General features: G+C 50.3%; 1 protein-coding gene across 3 annotated transcripts in view; it reads left to right on the forward strand.

Moving 5' to 3' along the window:
- Positions 1-23,036, forward strand: part of RAB11FIP5 (RAB11 family interacting protein 5) — a 93,900-nt gene extending 70,864 nt beyond the window's left edge. The window contains exons 4-5 of one of the 3 annotated variants that reach the window (XM_067533664.1): positions 16,319-16,505; positions 18,028-23,036. In XM_067533664.1, coding sequence (XP_067389765.1) covers positions 16,319-16,505; positions 18,028-18,240 — 400 coding nt within the window. In that variant the 3' untranslated portion in view covers positions 18,241-23,036. Of the gene's footprint in view, positions 1-1,534; positions 1,554-1,798; positions 4,030-16,318; positions 16,506-18,027 lie in introns of those variants that run through there. The other 2 variants (XM_067533665.1, XM_067533663.1) reach the window with 2 other exon arrangements.
- Positions 23,037-23,825: the final 789 nt, after the last annotated feature.

Below are 23,825 nucleotides of genomic sequence, written 5' to 3' on the forward strand. Positions count from 1 at the left end.
CCGCTCTTTTTATTCTCTCTCTATAACCACCCCTCTGCTTGCTGTCAGGGGGCAGGAGTGACCTCTTGCGGGTGCAAGAGGGCAGAAACCCCACTGATTGGCTAGAGAGCATATGATCTGAAGTCTGGGGACGTGAAGATACCACCAGGGGTTGGTTGGTTACCTCCCTCTTCTAACAGCTCAGGCTTCTGGAGCTGCTCTGAGGGTGCCATCCCCTGGTGCTGCTGGAAATAGGGGCACCGTTGGGACAAATGAACCCCCAAAGTCCTAGCCTCTGTAGGGATTATGGGGAAGGGGATTCAGCTATCTGACTGCTGAGTCTTGAAGGAAATGGTTTAAGGGGAAGGACTGGTCCTGCTTTGAGCAGGGGGTTGGATTAGATGACTTCCTGAGCTCCCGTCCAACTCTAATCGTCTATGACTCTCGGATTGCCTTGTGTGTGAAGTATGGGCCTGGGAATGGGAAGTCCTGGCTGCACCAGGGACTCCAGCCTGACCTCATGCAAGTCTGTTCATTTCTCTGTGTCTCAGCCCGCTCATCTGGGACCCAGGGATAATGCTGCCCTGCTGCCCAGTGCCTTGGGCAGCTCCACTCAAGAGGTTTGGAGTCGCGCTGGCAATGCTCCGTAAAGGAGGAATGGGAGAGCCTCTGGCCCGTTGCAAAGGTGGGGCAGGATCTGCATCTCCATTGGTACAGCCGGGGAAAGGGAGCCACAGAGAGGGGTTAATGACCTGTTTCTTGGTGGTGCCGCGATCCCTGCAGGGAGCGCGCGGCACCGCGGCGATCCGGAACGGGAGTGGCTTGTCCAAAGATCACACAGTGGGCCAGCGGCAGAGGTAAGACCAGAACAGAACCCAGGTCTCCTGACTCCCAGCCCTGTGCCTGGCCATGTGGCGTTTGTTTTTTTTCTTCAGCTATAACTGCAGTTCCTGTGTTGGCTGCAGTGTTTTTGGAGGGGGGGACAGGTCTGTGGGAGAAGGGGAAAGGGAGCATTTCGAGAGTCTCTCCCGCTGACCTGGGGTGAAACCACGTCCGTGACCAGATTCCAGAGTAAATCACTAAGTCACTGACTCTCATGAGTCACCCTTACTCAATGGGGCTACTCGCCTGCGTAGAAGTGGAAGATGGGCACCCGGTACAAGTTATGGCTCAATGAAGAGGGCGATGGGGCCGTCGGTGCTGGATTGAGACTCTTCTCCAGTTCTGCGCTCGTTGGCCACCTCCCTCGCCGGTTGGCTCAAAGCTTTAGGAATTCCGAATGTTGTAAAGAAACGAGGCGGGGAGGTGGGGGGGACACAAGAGCTGCCTTGGAACAAGGGCTGTCCTTTCCTTTATACCAGTGCGTGCATTGTCCATGCATTTCTCTCTTAACCATTGCTCTGCTTAACAGGCAGGAATATTTGATGGTGGCAGCATTGCACAGCTTGCACCAGGAGTATTTGTGGGGTGGGTAGAGGGGCTGGTGTGGTGTGTGCATATACTTACGTGCTGTCATCGTATTAACCAGGAGGACTATTTTGTCTTCCCTCCACAGCCTGGAAGTGTCTCCTAAGGTAGAAACCAGCTCGTGTGCACCTTCTCCCTTTCCCCCTTGCTTCCCTGTCCAGTGTCCTGCTGGTGTAGTCCATCCTGCTCGCATGCTACGCACTAACCTTTTAACAGCTGCTGAAGAAAGCCGGTGTGGATGCTTGTCCCCTACCAACCCATTCCTCCACTCCCTGCACAGCAACCCCTTTTTCGAGGATCTCCTCGCTGACCAGGTACTAAACTCTCCTCCCCCCACTCACTTTTTCTCTAGTTTCCAATCGGGGCGGCATGCTGCCACGGAGGTCGTTGGTCACCTTTATTCCGCTGCGGAGTACAGTCCTTCCGCCTCCATAAGACTTAATAAACCACAGCAGGAATCTTCGGCCCAAAGCGTTGGTGCTTCTCTTCCAGAAGCCACCCCTGCCTCCCCAGGACTCCTCCTTCCTCAAGAACAGCCCCCTGCCGCTCCTTCCATCTTTCAGTGGGAGGACACCTTTGATGCCTTTGCGACGAGTAGACTCAAACCAGAAATTCGGAGGGAAAGCCTTCTGTCTTCAGTAGTTATGGAGGACATGGCCTACGCCGATGCTCCGGAGGGGCCAAGTCCAGCAGAAAGCCCAGCTGAACTGGTTCAGGAAAACAAGATGGAGAGAACTCACGTGGCTGAGCCACAAGCTGCCGACGAGGGGTCTGTAGACCCAGGGTCCTGGGCAGATGTCATGAACGTAAAAGGAAGGGAGGCAGAGGTACTGAGGACAGCACAGGAAACTACCATGAGTGAAGATGTGTTGGGTCGTTTGCCTTCAAGCTCTGTGTTGGAGAGTGAGAGAAATAGCACCTTTCCTGCTTGGTCAGCCTGGTCGGCCCTGGGAACTTCAGATCACGTGGATACTGATGCAACAATGACTACTCTAAATACTGCCAGAGCGAAATGGGACAGAGAAACTGGGCAGCTAGAGAAACCAATTGTAGCATATGATGAGGAGGAGTCTGCTAGTGCAGGGGAAGACAAATGGACGACCACAGGCACAGAAACACTGGGTGGCCTATCAGAAAGTGACCGAAAAGTAGCCGAGAAGGAAGACGAGGTTCAGGAGAGCATGTTCAGGCAATGTCCCACATCGGAGAAGGGCGCCTTTGAAGAGGAAGGCGGTCCTCTGAGCGCACCAGGCCTGTTGATCAAAAGCAATTCAGTCTCGGGGAAACCCAGTGAGGCACTTCCTGGAAATAACGCTGCTCTGCCACCACCGGTGTCAAAAGTGGAAGCAGCCGAGAAGTCATCAACTGCAGTCGACGTCAGGGACGGTCAGGATTCTAGTAACACAGAGGAGAGCGATATAAAGCCACCAGCATGGCGGCTTCAGACATGTGCCCAACTGGCGGCAGAGGAAGCCGGCATGAAACTAGGTTCTGACTTTCACAAGAGACCTGTCCCCTCCCCGACCTGGACTGAGACCCCAGAGAGAGAGGAGGAGAACAGAGGGGCAGCTGCTTTGGAGATAACCCTGGGGGCACCACCTCCGAAGCCTCCGAGGTGGTTCGCACCCTTGGATTTCAGAGAGGAAGGGGAGGAGGCCAATTTGGACATGCAGATGAGCCAGCAAGACAACGAATATGGGTGTGAAAATGAGGAGGGCCCAAGGGTGGCAATTCAGCAGCAACATACCATTGTAAGCAGAGAGAATATTTCCCCAGTGGCTCCCAGTCCACCTGCAGCGGGAGCGGCGATAATTGAAGCGAAAGCTAGGAGCGTCCCTTCGGTCACGGAAGATGCTGAATCCGCCACCGAAGACTGGGTGGCTAATTTGAAGGCAAGAGCTAATGAGTTCACAAAACGGGACACCTCTTCTGGGGAAAACCTGTTAGAGATAAATGAGGAAGCCGGGGCTGAACAGTTTGAGACTTGCCCTTTGAAATTCTCCCTAGACAGATTAGGCCTGTCAGATGCTAAAGACGATGCAAACAAATTAGGAGCTGTAAAGCCAGGCTTCCCTTCTCCACTAATTGGGTCAGCCCAGTCACAACAGCTCCCCGAGCCACGCTCCACTGGGCAGACCGAAGGCGCCGCATGGAGCTCATCAGAGATGGCGCCAGTGTTCCCAGATAGGAATGAAATACTCCCTGAGAAACGGATTCCTCCAAAGCTGGTTGCCCCCAGAAACCCAGAATCCAGCCAGTCGGTGCTGTTCTGCACAGCGCTGGAGGAACAGCAGTCAGCTATGTGCTATCCAACCCCCAGCCAAGCTAGCCGGCATGAAAGGTTAGCTTCCCGAGAGATCTCTCGAAGTCTAGGCCCGAGTCGGGGCAGGAAGATAACCAGGGACATCCTAGCAAAGCCCAAGCCCGGCCAGCTGAGCAGGAGTCTCAAAGCCCAGAAGCCGTAGTCAGCCCGACCCGGGCGTCCGAGCAGGGAGGCGATTCAGCTGACGGGTCTGAGCCGTTGTCGAGTCGGCGGCTCGGCCGGTCAGCGGGTCAAGCGATGGACTTCAAAAAGGCCGACTTCTGGCGGCCACGCGGCGGGGAAGAGAGCAGCGAGCAGGACGACGCTTCGAGCCCGGGCAACCCTTTCGCCCTTTCCAGAGTCAGCCTCTCTTCCCCAAAGAATCCCTTTGTGGAGAAGCCACCCGATGTCCTCCCGATTCAGGCCACGTCCCCTGAAATGCCTGGGCAGGGAGGCTTCACCTTCAAAGACCTTCATGAGCAAGCTGCTCCACGAGGCTTTCAGCCCGCTACCCTCCCCGGGGACCAGCTGCTTGCACCTCCTTTCCTGCATGGCAACCAGCCTGTGGCCTTCTCCACACCTTCCTTTGTGGCTGCGACTAACCCCGAACAGTTTGAGTTCCCCTCCCCCATCGTGTGCCCTACAACGGGTGGGGTCCCTGCGGCGACCAGCCGGGTAGCAGCCCAGTCCTCCTACCCTCTGCTCCAGACTGATGGCACGAAAGCCTCAACGCTCCCGGTTTTGCCCAAGGAGACACAGCCGGCTGAGAAGCCCTCTTTCCATCAGCCAAGCAGGTGAGCACCCTGGGGGAGGCCACGGGGATGTTCTAGAGGGAAAATATCCCCTTCCACTTCTGGGTCTTTAGGTAGCGCCTGCCCATAGCCCATGGTCAAAGTTGTCAAGTAACTCATACAAGCAAAGGAAACTGCCTCCGCCTGCCGTTCTCCCGCCCCGTCCCCCAGAGCTTTACCTCTTTACAAAGCGAAGCACGCTAATCCAGTTTTAAAATAAAACCCCGTAGGCCCCCCAGAGTTGAAGTGGATTGACTTAAACCCTCAGCTCTCTCGGACCAGAATTGGGAGTCTCCGCCGCCGTCCTGGGCTCGCTCAGAACGAGTGTTGCAAACGTTCCCGAGGTTTGCCCCGATTGAAAATCGAGTCCCTGCAGGACCGTGAAAGCTGTTGGCGCTCAGTGTATTATGCTAACTTCAGCTGCCCACAAGCTTTCCCTTACTCTCCATGCACTGCTCTTGCAAAATACATTCCTTCTGTGTATCTGTCGAGGGGGACTCCCCAGCCTTCTCCCCGTTAACGCGCTCACGAAAAGCTTCATCGCATGTCGGCAGCTGTTTCTTCCTCCATTCATTCAGCTTTGGTTTCTTTTTTTGTAGGGGCCACTAGGTATTAAAACTCTCTTCTCTCCATAGCCAAACTGCAGCTGAGAGCAGACTCCTCTGAGGAACTCTGGTGGTAGACAGGCAAACAGAATTTGGCCTTGAAATATTTCGGGGGTGTGGGGAATGTCTAGTCCAGGCCTAATCACTGTGCAGAGTTTTGTAACGCATAGAAATTGTCTGCAGCCGAGGGAGATTCTGGAGGTGTGTGTTCTGTGGGTGATCCCGTTTTCCTGGCGCACTTTCATGTGACCTGACTGGGAGAAGAAGGGAACGTTATAGAGATCTGTCTTTACTCAGAGAAGGACAAAATTCTGCTGCCAGGTTGGAGGCTTCTGTTGATTCCAGGTGGAGCTGTGAGGACCCATCGGAGAGCTGTCTTAGAAATCAGGTGTCGCAGAAGTAAGATGATCAGTCAGGGCCTAAGAGGCTGGTAGGGATTACATCATTTCAACAGCCGGAGAATCCCTTTCCAGCTCATGATGGCGTATAGTACAGTAGAAGTCCCTTTTCCTCTCAGGATCAGAGTCCATTGGTTTTCTATTTAATGGTTCCTCGTTGGCCAGATTGGCCTTGGATCGTATTGTCTTTAATTATTCATCCTCTAACAGGTGACCTGGCTCAAAACCGGCAGGTAAAACAAATCATTGTTTGTGTATAGATGATAACTGCTTCTGTGCTCCAGGGGAAGAGATGTGTTCTGCAAATTCAAAGAGGGTAATGCCAGGCAAAAGGATTTGTGGGGTCCCATCAGACTCTTTGTGTACAATATGCACTGATTGGCTAATCGCTCACTTCAAACGGACTGTACACACAGTCCAGGGCCTGTCTCGTCTGTCGGAAGAAGGATGGGTTTGTGGTCGAGGCGCAGGACTGGGATCCAGGAGATCTGGATTCTGTTCTCATCTCTTAACACCGATTCCTTCAGTAGCATGAACCTGGGCAAGTCACTTAACCTCCAGATGCTTCAGTTTCTCAGTCTGTAAAATGGGGGATGCTTGCCTCATGGGACTGCTGTGAGGCGTAACTCATTATTTGTAAAGTTCTTTGAGCTCCCCAGGTGAAAGATGCTACTGAAGGGCACGCGGCATGGCAAAAGAGAAAGGAAGATCTTCAGATCTAGAACAGGGGCTAAAGATTTATTTGGGAAACAAGTTGCACAATCCACCATCCAGCTGATGGAGGAACGTAGGGCTGGTTCCAGGGAAGGTTGGCTGGGGTTGGGGGTGGGGAAGAAATCATTGAGGAAGGCTCTGGTGGAAAGAACTCCTTTGCCAGATTTCCGCTATCGGGAAGCGTGGTGACTTGTGTATCACCCCAGGAAGAGACAGAGCAGGTCTCAGCCAGTAGGAATGGAAGAGGGACATGTGGCTTACGTCTAACTTCAGACCACACGGCTCTTCTGTGTCGGAGCCAGGAGAGTGGAAGGGCGTGGAGTGGGTCAGAGGGTGATCGAAGCCTCCTGGAGGATCTGCTCTCACGCCGGTTTCGAAGGGTAAATGGGAGATCCAGTCAGCAAAGTCTGAAGAAAGTTTCACTGAGATGAGCAGAGGCAGCTCGCCTCCCTGACACCGATTCTGTCACTGTTCTGCAGCCAGGAAGGGCTCCGGTCATAAAACCGGTGTGGGTAGCGTGAGGCAGGAGGTGAGGAGTCGGTTTAGCTGGTGCACACGCGGTGCAGGCTGGAGAGGGTTTGCCTGCAGGGACTCCCTGCTCTCCATTGCTCAGCGAGGACTTGGAGCTGGGGGCGGTGGGTGTACAACTTGAACGGATCCAGAAGCCGTTCCCCTCTGTGGAGCAGGGGTACAGGATGCAGGGAAGCCGCTCCAGCCACAGAGCAGGTCCCGCTGCCACAGAAGTGGCCCGGCTAGGAAAACATTCTTCTCACCACCTCCCACTGCCCCTAGAGAAACCCCCCAGTTCACAGCAACTTGACTTTGGTAAGATACTGAGGGTGTGTCTACGCTGCCGGGGCTGCACAGATCGATGCACGCCCAATCGATCCCGGAAGTGCTGTCGGGTTGACGCAATAAATCCCCAACCCCCAAACAGAGTACGGCTGCATCGACCGGAGGGGTCTCCCGTCGACACAGCGTAGTGGAGACGCCGCGGTAAGGGAACGTAAGTAAGTTGACAGGAGATGCGCAAGCTACAGAACGTAGCTTGCGCATCTCCTGTCGATGGCCACCGGCAGTAGAGACCAGTCTTGAGTAAGCATGCTTGTGGCCCAACCTTGTGCAGGAAGGGGGACTGGGGAACAGGCAGTCCTCTGTAGGCTTTTCCAACGACTTTCCACTAGTGCATCCTCAGAGTGCCAGAAGCCAGACTCCTGCACCTTCCCCTTCCTCGCAGAGGGCTTTCCTCTAATAACAGCGGTTCTAGCACTCAGTGTTTTGCGTGGTGGTGGTGGAACACTAGCAATGACAGCTTTCAGCCACCGCTCTCTCGCATTCCACATACGTGAGTAGAAACTGATGCAAACCGGACAGGTGGACAGCTGGTGAATGGGGGAGTCAGCACTTCTGTACTCTCCTAAAACTGCTTCCAGGTCAGTTCACGCAAGGAAAGCCAATGTGGTGCTGGTGGAAGCTTCTGCCTGCAGCATGGTAGGATCATAGAATCCTAGAAGATGAGTTGGAAGTGACCTCAGGAGGTATCTAGTCCAACCCCCTGCTCAGAGCAGGACCAACCTCAGCTAAATCATCCCAGCCAGGGCTTTGTCAAGCTGCAGCTTAAAAACCTCTAAGGATGGAGATTCCAACCTCCCTAGGTAACCCATTCCAGTGCTTCTCCACCCTCCTAGGAAAAAAGTTTTTCCTAATGTCCAACCTAGACCTCCCCCACTGCAACTTGAGATTGTTGCTCCTTGTTCTGTCATCTGCCACCATTGAAAACAGCCTAGCTCCATCCTCCCTGGAACCCCCTTTCAGGTAGTTAAAGGCTGCTATCAAATCCCCCTCATTCTTCTCTTCTGCAGACTAAACAAACCTAGTTCCCTCAGCCTCTCCTCATACGTCTTGTGCTCCAGCCCCCTCATCATTTTTGTTGCCCTCCGCTGGACTCTCTCCAACTTCTCCACATCCTTTTTGTAGTGGGGGGCCCAAACCTGGACACAATACTCCAAATGCAGCCTCACCAATGCCGAATAGAGGGGAATAATCACTTCCCTCCATCTGCTGGCAATGCTCCTACTAATGCAGCCCAATATGCTATTAGCCTTCTTGGCAACCAGGGCACACTGCTGACTCATATCCAGCTTCTTGTCCACTGTAACCCCAGGTCCTTTCCTGCAGAACTGCTGCCTATCCTGTCGGTCCCCAGTCTGTAGCAGTGCATGGGATTCTTCCATCCTAAGTGCAGGACTCTGCACTTGTCCTTGTTGTACCTCATCAGATTTCTTTTGGCCCAATCCTCCAATATGTCTAAGTCACTCTGTAACCTATCCCTACCGTCCAGGGTATCTACTACATCCCCTAGCTTAGTGTCATCTGCAATCTTGCTGAGGGTGCAATCTATCCCATCCTCCAGATCATTAATGAAGATGTTGAACAAAACCGACCCCTGGGGCACTCCACTTGTGACCGGCTGCCAGCTAGACATGGAGCCGTTGATCACTACTTATTGAGCCCTATACTCTAGCCAGCTCTCTATCCATTTTATAGTCCATTCATCCAACACATACTTCTTTAACTTGCTGATAAGAATACTGTGGGACACTGTATCAAAAACTTTGCTAAAGTCAAGGTATATCACGTCCACTGCTTTCCCCACATCCACAGAGCCAGTCACCTCTTATAGAAGGCCATCAGGTTGGTCAGGCATGACTTGCCCTCGGTGAATCCATGTTGACTGTTCCTGATCACTTTCCTCTCTTCCAAGTGCCTTAAAATGGATTCCTTGAGGACCTGCTCCATGATTTTTCCAGGGATTGAGGTGAGGCTGACCTGTCTGTAGTTCCCTGGATCCTCTTTCTTCCCTTTCTTGAAGATGGGCACTAGATTTGCCTTTTTCCAATCATCAGGGACCTCCCCCAATTGCCACAAGCTTTCAAAGATAATAGCCAATGGCTCTGAAATCGCACCAGCCAACTCCCTCAGCACCCTCGGACGCATTGCATTTGGCCCCATGGACTTGTGCATGTCCAATCTTTCTAAATTGATGTTTGTTTTGTGTTAACTCTTCATGGTAACTGCAACAGAGCCAGACTTGGTTTCTATAGATTCAGAGATTTTAAAAACATTGTTACCTTCTAATCTGACTTCTTGCATAACACACACAACACACGTTTCACTCAGAACCTCTTGTGGATAGACTGTCTCACAATTGAACCAGACTGCTATGCAATTTACTGACTTGTAGGCAAAAATGTCCTCCTCTAGATTTAAGTTCCAGCAGCTGCTTACGGCGGTCTCCCCTCAGTTACTCATCTAATTGCCTGTAAATTTGAGGCTTACATGGATTTGCCCAAAAGCTCGTGCCCTAGATCTTAAACCCCAGAGCTAATTTTATACTCCCATAAAGCACTTCAAATGGAATGGAGTCAGAAAATAGTTTCTCCCACGTCATTGCAGGTAAACTGCACTCACTGTGCAGAGAGCTCCCCGGGGAGCAGCATTTCTCACCAAAGCTTCAGTCTGTCTGCTCCTTGGAGCCTATGGCTAGTGGCAAAATATTGCTAAAAGGGAACGTAATTGGTGACCCCAGCAGATGGTGGGGCTAGATCTGGGTGTTTGAAGTAGTTAGGATTAACTGCCCAAAACCTGTGTGAATGCAGAGTTAAGCTTGCCCAGCACTGCCCTGTGCCTCTCCAGAATGCGGAGGAGGGTGGCTAAATTTAAACCTCTGCAAACCAGGAAATACGAAGTTAAATCCAGATGGTCTCCCCTGCAATGATGTAACCTTAATTCTGTCTCCTGGAGCTGGTAGCACCATGGAATCCACAGTAACCATCTGGAAAAAAGCATATAAGGCGAGTTGCAGTGATCATGTTAAGTATTCTTCTCCGCTTCCCCGGCGTGTTACATCTTCCAAGTGTGTTACAGAGTAACAGTAATGACACACAGGGAATCCATTAGACCTCGGAGTTCCTGGCTCCCAGGCCTGTTCTCAGACGCCTCTGGACTGTAGATAGTTATGTTAAAACTCCTGGCTTTCCAAATAATTGTCTAGAAATACTGTGACTGTTTAACCATCCCCAGACCCGTGCATTGCCTTGGTGTCTCGCTGAGAGCTGCTGTTTCCCAGAAGGGGATCTCACCTGACAGGAAGCTTTGCTCGGCAGATGAGTGCAGGAGAAGCTGTAATGAAGGTTGACAATTTAGCCATTGCTCTATGGTTGTTCCTCTTAAACTGCTGTGAAATTCACAAAAACAGATACTAGAACTTGGCTTAACAAGTATGGCGGCTGCCACGGTCTCTCATCCATTCAAGATTTCTAGCAGCACGTCTCATGTCACAAGCTGTCTGGAGAGACGTGAGACAGCAACTCCCTGCACCTTTAACTTGGGGGTGGGGGAGTGTGTGCGTGTGTGCGCGCGTGAAAAAACAAGGTTTGCTTTTTTGTGTAATTGATATTGAAGAATGAAAACTGACCTTTTCAGGCGCCTCCAGGTGCTTGTGAGCTGTAATGTAAACTCCGTGATACCTCTAGGATACGGGGCGTTATTAATCCAATTTTAATCAGGGAAACTACGGCACAGAGAGGCTGAGACACTTGCCTGGCGAGTCAGTAGACAGAGCTGGGATTGGAACGGGAGACTGCTGATGCTAGTCTTGTGCTGTAACTACTAGACCACACTCCCTCCCTGTTGCTGGTATAACAAATGCCACTTACTGACAGTATGGCAGCTGCTGCCTGGGAAAGAGGCGTAGGTTTTAAGGCCGGAAGGGACCATGGTGATCATCTAGTCTGACTTTCACAACACAAGCCAGAGAACCTCAGCCAGTAATTTCTGCCTCAAGCCCATAACTACTCTTTGAGTTAGAGTGTATCTTTTAGAAAGACCGACGCCCAGTGATGGAGAACTCACCACCTCCTGAGAGAAGTCGTTCCAATGGTTAATTGCCCTTAGCGCTAAGTGTATGAAAGCTCAGCCGTTTAACATACCAACTGCCTCTTACATGTGCCAAACGCTTCTGCCATTAATCTGCTCTGCTGATCAAATTGGGTGGAACTTTGTACGAAGTCCTTTGGGGTTTCCGAGACAGGCCTGCAAAATGCTGTTTTTCTGCAGTTAGTGTCTCACCCAGCATATGCTGGTATGAAAGTGCCACGGGGCCTGAAACCCCTCCCCCCACTTTTTTAATGCATGTCCCTCATCTGTATCTTCCAAAGCAAGGAGCTGGATCCTAGTAATAAGGTAACTTGGTATGGCAAATGCAGCCACTGCTGTCTGTTCACAGTAGCTCTTTACCTGCATCCTGGATACTGACACCTCTTCTGTTGATTGGGGGGGCGGATACTGGACAGGAAGGAGGCACTGTTGAAAAATAAAAACACTTTTGCCAGCTTTTATTGGGTGGGGGAGATCTTTCCCCAAATTCCATCTCCTGCCTAGCAGAAGAAAAAAACTGCACGCAGACTGAGCTGGGGGAGAAATGAACTTTCTTCCGACAATATCTGTGACAAGCTCTTGATCATCGCACTGTGGTCCCGGCCTGCATCTTGAGGCCGTCCCCGAGTGGCTTCAGAGACAGTGGGCCAGAGACGGTGCCTTAAAGATCTCAAATGTTCCTGTAGGCGGAGGAGCTGTGCCTTCTGGAGTGACACTTCTGTCAACCAGTCCCCATGTGAATCTCTTGTTAGATGTTTCAGCCTTTTCCTTCTCCCCATCACTGTGTTTTTCTCTCTGGGGCTGGCTGGGCGGTGTTGTGCGCTCTCAGATGGTGATTTAGGAAGCCTTTGACCAAACTGATGCCATGCGCGGGTACCATTAGGCCTGACTGCTCAGCTGCCCTGCCTCGCCCTCCTAAGTGGAAGCTTTGCTCAGAGTGGAGCTGTAGTTCGTGAGACTAAAATCTCCCGTGGCGATCAGCAGCCAGATAACGTGGAGCATCCCTGCTAGCCCACCAACAAGTTGGGGTAGGAAGGAAGCTTCCACAAAGGACCAGGTAAGAGCCCTGGATGTTCTTGTTTTGAAGGGGCGCCAGGCCACTGCATGGGGCCGGAATACAGGAATGCCGAGCGTCTGATCCATCCTCTCTTCACTCCCAGCCCAGCTCCCATGTAAGATAAGGACTTAGCTGCTAACTGTGCTCTCCTCCCCTCGTCACAAGCTGTGATTGCACCACACTAGGTACCAGTGAAGGACCCACAGTGCTGGGGAGCGGCTGTTAATGGTGTGTTTGGTAACCTTGGCAGAGGCAGCTGGAGTTGTTGTCTCTGGGGTATTCCTGGCACTAGCCTTGCAGAACCAGTCTGGATTGTGGTGGTCGATTGACTTCGCCAGCACCATTGTGGGATGAAAAGAGCCTCTGAAAATTCCTTCCCAGCTGAGGGGGAAACTGCGAGTTGTTTTGTTCAACATCTTTATTAATGATTTTTTTCAACATCTTTGTTCAACATCTTTATTAATGATCTGGAGGATGGGGTAGATTGCACCCTCAGCAAGTTTGCGGACGACACTAAGCTGGGGGGAGTGGTAGATACCCTGCAAGGTAGGGATAGGATACAGAGTGACCTAAACAAACTGGAGGATTGGGCCAAAAGAAATCTAATGAGGTTCAACAAAGAAAAGTGCAGAGTCCTCCACTTAGGAAGAAAGAATCCCATGCACAGCTATAGACTGGGGACCGACGAGCTGGGCAGCAGCTCTGCAGAAAAGGACCTGGGGGTAACAGTGGATAAAAAGCTGGATATGAGTCATCAGTGTGCCCTGGTTGGCAAGAAGGCCAATGGCATATTGGGCTGCATTAGGAGGGGCATTGTTGCTAGCAGGTCATGGGAAGTGATTATTCCCCTCTATTCGGCATTGGTGAGGCCGCATTTAGAATATTGTGTCCAGTTTTGGGCCCCCCAATACAAAAAGGATGTGGACAAGTTGGAGAGAGTCCAGCGGAGGGCAACCAAAATGATTAGGGGGCTGGAGCACAGGACTTATGAGGAGAGGCTGAGGGAACTGGGCTTGTTTAGTCTGCAAAAGAGAAGAGTGAGGGGGATTTGATAGCGGCCTTTAACTACCTGAAAGGGGGTTCTAGGGAGGATGGGGCTAGGCTGTTCTCGGTGGTGGCAGATGACAGAACAAGGAGCAACGGTCTCAAGTTGCAGGGAGGGAGGTCTAGGTTGGACATTAGGAAAAAGTTTTTCACTAGGAGGGTGGTGAAGCACTGGAATGGGTTACCTAGGGAGGTGGTGGAATCTCCATCCTTAGAGGTTTTTAAGCTGCGGCTTGACAAAGCCCTGGTTGGGATGATATAGCAGAGGTTAGTCCTGCTTTGAGCAGGGGGTTGGACTAGATGACCTCCTGAGGTCCCTTCCAACTCTAATATTCTATGATTCTATGATCACAGCCTCTCCAGCACTGACTAGGACTAAAAATCATCAGCCTATGCAACTGAGCTGTTGATTTGGCTGCTCCTGCAGTCTCTAGCCTGGCCAGTTCAGGGTTGTGAGTGGTGGAGTCTTGGAACAGCCCAGGGTGTTCCAGCAGTATCTCACCTCAGGATATGTGGAAGATGTCAAAAGATCCAGTCAAGATAAAAAGTCACGCGCCTGGTCCTGAACCACGAAGCTGTCTAGAGTGGCACACCCAGCTTGGCAGGCCTGAGAGTGCCTGGAAAGGGGCAGCCCTCTCTTCTGCCCTGAGATCTGGGAGCGGGAACAGATTCCCCACCAGCTAGCTAAGAGGCAGCGGAGAGCGAGTGGCCTTTGAAGCACTTGTGGCTGACTGCTCAAATTAGATCGCTGAGCAAATGTCCAGCCCACTTGTGCTAAGGCTTTTCCTGTCTGTAAAATGCTGCCTTGTAAGAGGCAAATAGGTGGTGAGAGTCTAATGATCTGTGACCTTCTACAAAGGTTACGTTTCTCTGCCTGCTCCATTCTGTGGAAGCAGCATCCCAGCAGACCTGCCTTAAGCTCAAGTGTTGGTTGTTTCCTTGTTACTAACTCCTTTTAGCTAGAGGAAGAGTCGTAACTTGTCCATGTTGTAAATGGCTTTGGGCTAAACCCGAGTTAACCTTTTTTGAGGTGCAGTTTTCAAACCTGGTATCCCCTGTGTTCAGTTAGAGACTGAGGGGGAAACGTGGTCTAGTAGCTAGAGCACAAACCGGCAAAGGAGGAGAGAAGAGGCTCTGGTCCCAGCCCTGCCAGGGACTTCTTGTGTGACCGTGACCAATTCAATTCTCTGTGCGGCCATTATACCAGCTGTAAATGCAGCTGCCTTCCTGGAGTTTTGCGAGAATTGATGCATGCTTGCAGAGCATTTTGTTCTCCGATGAAATGTGTGACGAGATACGACATGTTAGCTTGCATGTGCGTCAGCTGTGTTTATCATTCTTTGCAGCATCCCTGCCGCATATGCAGAGTCAATATGCTTCACAGCATTTCGGGTTGTGTTTCTTACTAAATTTCATGCTGCTGATTTCACACACAACCTGTGCTTCACCTCTTCTCTTCCCCATTAGGAGCTGGCAGCACAGTTTGCTTCAAGACACTTCTCTTTTCATTGTTTTGTGGGGCGCCCAGACCACAACCCAAAGGACAAACACGCCTTTGGCTGAGGCCAGAAATGCACCCTGCAGTCTTGCTTGTGATCGTAGGGCTGTGATTCTCAACCTTTCCAGATGACTGCGCCCCTTTCCGGAGTCTGATTTGTCTTGTGTACCCCAAGTTTCACCTCACTTGAAAACTACTTGCTTACAAAATCAGACATAAAAATACAGAAGTGTCACAGCACACTGCTACTGAGAAATTGCTGACACTCATTTTTACCATCTAATTATAAAATAAATTGATTGGAATATAAATATTGTACTTACATTTCAGTGTGATACTTAAGCCTGATTTTTACTTGTGAGCCGTGTCTGAAGCCTGACTCCTGGCAGCGGGGCTGCAGCATGTGACTTAGCTTTGTGGGGCCCCCTGTGGCGTGGGGCCCTGGGCAGTTGCCCTGCCTGCCATCCCCTAATGCTGGCTCTGCACTTGCGACCCCCCCTAAATCCATCCTGTGACCCCACTGGGGCTGCAACCCCCAGGTTGAGAAACACTGATCTAGATGAGTTGATATACCCCCTGAAGGACCTCTGAGTACCCCCAGGGGTACATGTACCTCTGGTTGAGAATCTCTGCTGTAGGGGGCAGAGAGAGGCAGCTGCTGGTAGAAAAGCAATTGTGCTCCCTCATCTGTCAAGGAAGGTGCGAGCAAATGCTGAACTTGTGCTTGTGCCATTTGGATGACGTATTTTAGTGCAAATTCCGTGGTGCCTTTGGGCACCTGACAAGTTGCCCCGGTGGCTCTGCCTGCTGGCCATGGGGCTGGAGGGTGGCGACGGTGTGCATGGTTGGGGGCAAGTCACACAGTCTTCTCCAGTATATGGCACTTTCCCTTTGAGTCTGAACTATACCACGGCAAACCAATGACATTCACACTCTTAGGTTTAACAGTGTATGTGTGCGCCCTGAAATAGGGCGATTGTGACTTGCTGGAGTCAGTGGATCTGCAGTGTTCTCATGGGGGGGGGGGAGATAATCCATCGGCCACCTGCCAGCTGTGGCTCATGAGGGCGCATAACTCCCCAGCCCGCCAGTAATGGCTCCAGACGCTATCCCAAGAGGGCCTCGACTTGGTCAACCCGGTCTTCAGCTGTGCAGAAAGCCCCAAGCCATGCCTAAATTGCACAGAATGGAGCAGCTTGAAACCGTCCCCATGTCACCGAGGTGGCTGCTAGACTCTCATGGTTAGAGCAGCCCAAGGAGAGGTTGGTGCCAGCGTGCCGGGGGGCCTAACTCCCTGTATCAAAAAGAAGAATTGCATTCTGGGACTTGTAGTCTCCAGGGTTCCTCTCTCTGTCTTAGGGCTTACGGGCAGCATCGCAGAGCTCTGTGGGCTCTCTGGCCAGGTAAACATTCAGTGTGGTGCATGGTGGAGGATGCAGCTGTGTGGAACCCGCTGAGTCTGACGTACAGCTGGCTGCCCCCAGCTCTGCATGGCATTAACTCTTGACTTCCTTGCTCCCTCTAGTCCTCACCCGGTGAAGCCTATAAGTGCGGCAGTGGCAGAGGTCTCCGGGGAAAAGAAGCAGCACAGATCCGCACTGACAACTGCTCTGAGCAGCGGCCTGGAAAAGCTGAAGACCGTCACCACGAGTAGTGTCCAGCCTGTGACCCCTTCATGGCAGCCGGAGAAAGGGGAGCCCAAGAAGCTAAAGGTAAGGTCGTCACAAGTGACCTACGGCACGTGTTCTCCTCCCCAGCAGATGTGTGTGTCCTATTGGTGCTTAGTTACGGTGGTGATAGAATCCCTAGAAATACCTAGCAGAGAGATCATTGTGTAACGGGTTCTCCCACACCGCTGAATCAGCATGTTACTGAATCATGAATCCTCTTATGCATGACACCTGCTGCTCTGAGCACCGGGCAGGACCCATTTTATCCACTTTCCCCTTCACGATTGGACTCTGCCATTTCCTTGTCTCTCTCCTGCTAAGTTGGGCTTCACAGGGCGCGTTCGTTCGTGTTGTGGAAATGGCCGCTGGTCAGCTGTACGGAGCCAGCAGGGTAACTCCCAAGATGCTGCAATCACTGCAGTGCCCCTGAATTTACAATCAAAGTGAAAATCTCAGGGCATGTCTGCACTGCAGCTGGTCACGTCCCTCCCTGCCCTGGTAGACAAACTAGCGCGCTAAGGACAGCAGTGTGGATATTACGGTGGTGGCTTGGGATAGCCACCCGGTCCAAACCCTCCTGACCCGCTGCGTCCAAGCTCAGCTATCTAGCCTGTGTCTTCGCCAGGGTGTGACGTATAGATGGTTGTTCGCAGTGTGCTAGTGTGAGTCTGTCTGCCTGGGCTGGGAGGCTGCTCCCTGGTTTGTGTGGATGTATCCCAAAGATTTTGCCTGGTGGTGAGGTGGGAAGGAAATGCTTCCTGAAGCGTTGGCTCTGGTTTAGTTTTTTAAAGAGCAGTACTGGCTGGGTGAACTCAAAAGCCAACGTGTGCTGACAGGCAAACCTTGATGAGTCTCTTGATGAGTTCTCAGATACAGTTCATAGATGCCTTCATCTCCTCTTCCCATGGCTGTTGCAGTTCCTTGCTCTTTGCCTCCCCCAGTTCCAGTTCTCCAGATTCTACTGTGCGTAAATTGCTGCCTCAGTGCAGGGGGCTGGACTGGATGACATCTCGAGGTCCCTTCGAGCCCTGCATGTCTATGATTCACACGTACAATGAAATGCCACCATGTCATTGTCACGCTCAAACACCCCCGCTGATACTGCCTGTGCATCTCAGGATCCAACCTGTAGCCACCCTTCTTCCACCCTCTGCTGGCGTATCCTGTCTGTCTGTACTCCTCTGGGCACATCTGCCTGCTTCCTCTCCATGACTTCACGCAATGTAGCCAGTGTTTTTGGGAGACCTGCCTCTTCTGCAGCCCCCTCACTGTTCAGTCTCCACCACACTTAGTCCCTGCTCTGCACTGAATTTCTGTCACCCTCTTACTAGTCAGCCCTATAACTGTCAAGTGCGTCAGGATGTCACTTACAGGAAAGCTGCTTTGCAAAATACACAGAGCTAAAGCCTGCACTGATTGTTTTCCAGTGCACAAAGATCCATCTGAGTCACACACTGGACTCAGTAACTTATAGTGCATACAGTTGGCCGGTGTATTTTGCAAGGTACAGGGGAAGAGTCTCATTTAATCTCACCAGGCCTGCTTCCTTTTGTTCCTGCTGTAGGATCCCACTCTGCCAGACCAGTCTGCCAAGTATTATCACCTCACCCACGACGAACTCATCCAGCTGCTGCTGCAGAGGGAGAAGGAGCTGAGCAGGAAGGAGGAGCACGTCCATGAGCTGGAGAACTACATTGACCAGCTGCTGGTGCGCATCATGGAACAGTCTCCCACCCTCCTTCAGATCCCCCTGGAAAAAACCAAGAGCAGCGATTAACCTCTGTTCAGAGATCTCACTGGCGTCACTTGCCCACAGCACTCCGGGAATAAACCCACTAAAGACACCTGTGTTCCCTCCCCCCACATGCACACATTTCCTCCTCCTCTTACAAGTAAAATCCAAGAGGGCTTTTGGTGGCCCATGCAGGTTTACAGAGAGTCTCGCAGGAAAGACCAGCTGTATGTCCTAACAAAAATACTCCAGCTCCAGGAAACCACCGCATCGGGGCATGGATCACTGCAATACAATCAGCAATGCCCAGCCCAGGAACTGGACTTCTCCCTCCCTGTCCTGGCACCATGGTTCAGGAGCATCTACTTGGACAGAGCGCCTGCCAATGCCTTAAGGAGTTCGTGGAACTGGAAATCTGAGAGTTGGAAATTTCCCATCTAGCCCCTGTTTTCAAGCTACCGCCCTCCCACCCGCCCCGCCCCTGTTCTTTAAGTGATGCTTTTCTATCAGAAATGGCGTGGTTTGGCTTTTCCAGAAAGTGTTCCCTGAATCGCGGCTGCCACCACAGCTGAGCACCTTTACGTATGCCACCTGAAAATGGGACATGCGTGGTTCTTCCCCGGGTGGCTGTGCCAATTGAGCGTGCCAGCGTGGCACGGGGAGAGTGGGAGCTCGAGCTTCGCTTCTGGTTTTGTATTTCGATGGGCACCGAAGGAAAGGATTCCCCAGCCCCAGGCTCCTCTCCAAGCACTAAGTACTTGGCCAGGTGGGAGAGGAGACACAAAGTGACCATGGTGAAATCAGCTGAGTGTGACTAAGTGTGTGTCAGTGCTGGAGCGGGAGCTGCGTTGGTGCCTTTTACAAGGTTGCCGCAGTGACACAACCAACTCTTCCTTCCCCAGCTCAGAACAGAACTTCATCCCCTAGGCTTGCGGGGAAGGGACCTGTTGATGTTCACGTAGCATCTGTCCCATAGAACTTCCTTCCTGAAGCCACCTATCCCTCACCGACGTGAATGCCACAGGCACACCCCAAGGACTCTTGTTTGCATCAGTCACAGTTGGTATTCATGCACAGTATTATCTCATTAAACTCTGTATTGATAGAGAGTGCTTTGAAACCACCATAGCCCTTGATACACTTTGCCTATTTCTTTGTATTTGTTTTTTTTAATGTGCCTGAAAGATGCCACAAGAGAGACAAGCTAGAGTGCAAAAGAGTCTGACAGCCCAGGTAACCAGACCCCAGTCAAATGCATTCAGATACAGTCTGTAATAAACTAGTAATTCACCTCTGAAATACCCCCAGTATTAACATTACGACTAGGGCTGTATCACCTCCATTTACACATCAAGCCTCTTAAATCTTGTGCCAATGCCTAGATGTTTTACTGGGCCAGCGCTCTCAGGGGTTGTATATTTAGCGCTAGATTATGGGGCCTATTCTAACGAGGTCCTCGGTTGGTTGGTTTAGTAGCTTCAGATGTGGGTCTGGGGCTTGACTGTGACTGGTACGTCTGGCCGCAGTAGAAAGCAGTGTATTTGCTGGTTCCAATGTGCACTTGGGTGGGCGGAGAGAAGTTGCTGTTGTGTCTTGTCGGTTTCTTCTCTCTTCTCCATCAAGGTGTTAGGTGGAGGGCTCTCTTGCAGGTGAAGAAGTGGCCACATGAACCCATTAAACGGTGAGGACAGGGCCTGGCACCTAATACATTGCAACTTCAGTTTCCTCAGTCTGGCAAAGGAACATTGTTTCTACTGGACCCCCTGGAGTTTTGGCTGTGTTCTGTTAAGCCTTTTTCACATTCATTCACTGTTACCCGTTTAAATGCATACAAAGCGACTTTTCAAAAAGTTGTGCCTTTTGTAGTAGAACAAGGGCCGTTTCCTGCTAAAATGGTAGATTCTTTAAACCCACCCTGCAGTCCAGCAGATCATTGTCCTTACCCAGCCCAGCCTTTCAAAATTCTTCATGCCCACCAGGCTCGGGTAAGTTAGGGCTTTTTATTTTTTAAGGCAAATAAAATAGATCATCCTTGGCCAAGGGTGTGCGAGTAACTCTGTGTTCCGGGGCTGGAGCACTTTTATGTAAGGCTGATGTTAAGGACTGTGAGGCTTTATAGAAGGATAGTAATACGGGGGGCGTATAGGCCAAGACAAAGGGTGCCTGGGTCAAGTCCGTGTTAGAACCTATTAGGGAGTCGTGGCCAATGAAAGCGTGAGCCTGCCAGGGAGCAGAGAGCTATTGGGAGAAGAGGCAACATGTTGAGAGGAGAAGTTTTAACTTGTGATCTGATGTTGCGGTGACTGAGAATTTCTGGTCGGACCCAGTCTGTAAAATATCCTGTGAGGAGGTGGAGCATCTTAGCTCCTTGCAAACACTGGCCATGAATGTTTAGTCCTACTTGCCCTTGTTTCCAATAGAAAAGTAAACTGGGATTTGTACTTCTCTGCTTTCACTGTTGTTCTCTGCGTACATGCGTCTCGGGGAGGGTGGGGTTATGGTTGTGTTGTACAGTTTAGGGTTTTAAGAAATGTATCCAGCTTTTTTTTTTTTCTTCATACAAGTTCAAGTACCAAGAACTTCTCTTGCACGTACAATCCAAAGATCCCCTGGGTGTGAGAGCCGGATCTCTTTCTTGATTGAATGCCTCTTGGAAAAAGTCTTCCTTTTATTGGAGTGGGGTGGAAAGAAGGCAGAACCTCCATAAAAACAGCTCTGCAAATAAACCTACCTAAAGAGGGGGTGGAAGGGAGGGCATGATCAAAGGCAGGTGAGCTGGAATATAGAGGCCTGTGTCAGATGGACATTATAAAGGACAGAGGTCTGTAGTATTTCATTTCTATGAGAATAAATGTGTCCACACCAGCTTTTAGGCAGCCTGTGTATAAAAGATGCATCCCCCGTCTGTCTGTCTGTCTGTCTGTCCTCTGAAATATACCTGCCCCTCTAAATTTCCCACTCATGGGGTGGCACAGCTCACTGATGGGGGACTGCCATCATTTCACTATTCCTCCAGTGTAGGGTGCAGCAGAAACATACAGGACCAGATCATGCAGCCTGATACCAAACCATTCCTCCTGTTGGCTTGATTCCTGTGCAGTGTGTAGAGCCAATTAATTGCTCTCTTGGCTATTCTTACTTGTAGGGTTTTGTTTCTTCTCCTCCTGAGGGCTGATTTACTGTAGGTGCTTTCCACATCCACACAAGTGCCAATGTTCTTAGAGAGACCTCTGCACCTCAAACCCCCTGCTTTTTCCTCCTTTCGTTACGGTTTAATCACATCTACAAAACCTTTCTGCCTTAGTTGGTTTTCTGCCTTTTCAAAGCTTGAATGTTTGGCACTTTATATAGTCAAGATAGTCTTGAAGAGCTGCATCACAAAGGACTGTACCAGGATAATGGCCTTGTTGAACAATGTGTGTTTCCTTTCTGTGAGCTATCCTCCTCCCTTTGTGTGTTACTGCAGTATGATTGAATCCCACAGGCATCAAGGTAGTCTACTCAGTGAGAAGTTGTACATGGCCTAAAACAGCTTTAAAATGCTAAAGTCTTGTCTCTGCGGTAGCAGAGACGCTCTGAGAAACCACGTGGGAGACTCCGCGTTCACTGTGGAGCCGGTGCTGCATGGGCATTGTGACATCTGAATTAACCAAAGTGAGAATGTGAGGAGTATAGTGCAAGCCTAATGATCACAGTCGCCAAGAGGGTGTTGTTCCTCCCTTGCTTGTTTTTGATGTCACGTAACTGACCGTTAAGACTGTTCAGAAGTCAGACATTTGTGACTGACCTTGGTTTAGGGAAAGGCATCCTTGATGAGAGGTTCTTTGGGTTAATCCATTTGATTTTGTCACAGTCAGCTTGCTGTTTTGTCCTCCGGTTTGTCCATTCCACTGCCCTGCAAACCTTTCTCCCCAAGTGATTATTCTTCGCCGAACAGAGCAGGGAATGTTAAATATGCCGCAAGTGTCCAGAGAACGTCATTAAAACCAGAGTGGCTATTTAATTAATGTCATTTGTTACTAAATATGTACTGGAGAGGCTGACGTGAAGATTTGAAAATGTACATGTCTTGGAAAAAAGGAGGTAGGGGAGAAAAGAGTACAATAGAAATGTATTTGTTCTAAAAACTACTGATGCTCCTGGCCTGTATCCATATTTAAAGGAGATGGTTGTGTGAAAACAAGGATGTGAAAGTATGTTGTTATCCCTGTGTACAAATCTAAACCCGGAGCCTCACTGCAGATGGGATGACTTTTAGTACATATAGATCATCTGCTGCTGTCTACAGGGTCTGCCTTATTCAGTGTTAAACAAGGCCATGCCCATAACTTGGTCTTTCATCCCAGTATATCTGCCTCTTCCCCACACAAGTTGCTTTGCAGGATTTTTCTGCAGATGTGCAGCTGATTGCATCTATGCCATGCTTTGTCTTCAACCCATAGGTTCAGTAATTTTTTTTAAAGGAACCCCTTCAAGCAGTCTGTTTCTTTATTTACTCTTCTGTCCAGAGGCGAAGGGGATACAGAAGAGATGCCAAGTGATGACCTCAAACTGGAACAAACCTGAAGGGTTATGCATACTGATCAGTGTCATGTAAACCCAGCCTATATGGGTTGGGTGATCTTGTTTGTAAAGAAACAATATGTTCTGTGCTATAAATGCCTGTTGGAAATGCATCCAAAAAACCAGGGTCAGAGTGTTCAAATTTTTGGAGTTTGTTGGTTTCCCTGTGAGGTTGGTTCTTATGTTTCTTGTTTTAATAGTTGCAACTAATGTTTATAAAGAGCTTGTTATTTACGTTTTAAGCACTTTAAGAAAATAAATTGTTCAGGCTGTTCCTAGACACGTCTGATTTATTGATAGGCAGGGCTGTGCTAACTGGTGCTTGGGAACGGAGTGATCAGTTAACTTTTTTTTATTTCCTGAAATAGAATGATGGTCTCCTTTAGGTTTCTCTCTTTGGGAGCCGAGTCCATTGTTGTTTTTTTTCATTCACATGGAGGTCCTTGTGCTTCAGAAGCAGGACGTCTGTATTGATCACCATTTAAACCTGTGCACTTATAATGGTGCGTGTTTACATCATTCAGTTCATCTGCAGATCTCAAAATGCCTTTGCAAATGGAAGGCAGTATGGTTAACCCTGTTTTTATGCACCAAGGAATGAAGATGGAGAAAGCTGACTTGCCCAAGGTCACTCGGTGCTTGTGGTAGAGCTGGGAATAGAAACCAGACTTCCTGCTCCCCAGCCTTGATTGCTGTTCAGTGGGTCCCCTTGCTTCTTTACCTATTGAGTTAGGATAACATCATGGTACTGTATTTATTTAAAAAAAAGAACCTGCTAATACCTAACACTTTCTTGTGTCAACGTGATACACAGCATTTTGGGTGCATAGTGGGGAAATAAAGCAACCGAGAATTATCTGGCTGAAACCCCAGTTGCCATCCAATAGATTACGTAATTGTCTTCACTGTAGAGTTAGCCAAGGGTCCTAGCTGGGTGTTGACACTAGCCCCCCCTCACATGAATTGAATTGTGCTTTCAGCCTGGGATAGCTATCCAGACTGGGGGTGTGGTTTAGAGTTCAGGTTTTATTTTCCCATCAGCTGGTCACCCACCCACTTTGCAGTGA

This window comes from Emydura macquarii, unplaced genomic scaffold (genome assembly GCF_026122565.2).
Source record: "Emydura macquarii macquarii isolate MOO-44397 ecotype Brisbane River unplaced genomic scaffold, CSIRO-AGI_Emac_v2 contig_3345, whole genome shotgun sequence".
Lineage (NCBI taxonomy): Eukaryota > Metazoa > Chordata > Testudines > Chelidae > Emydura > Emydura macquarii.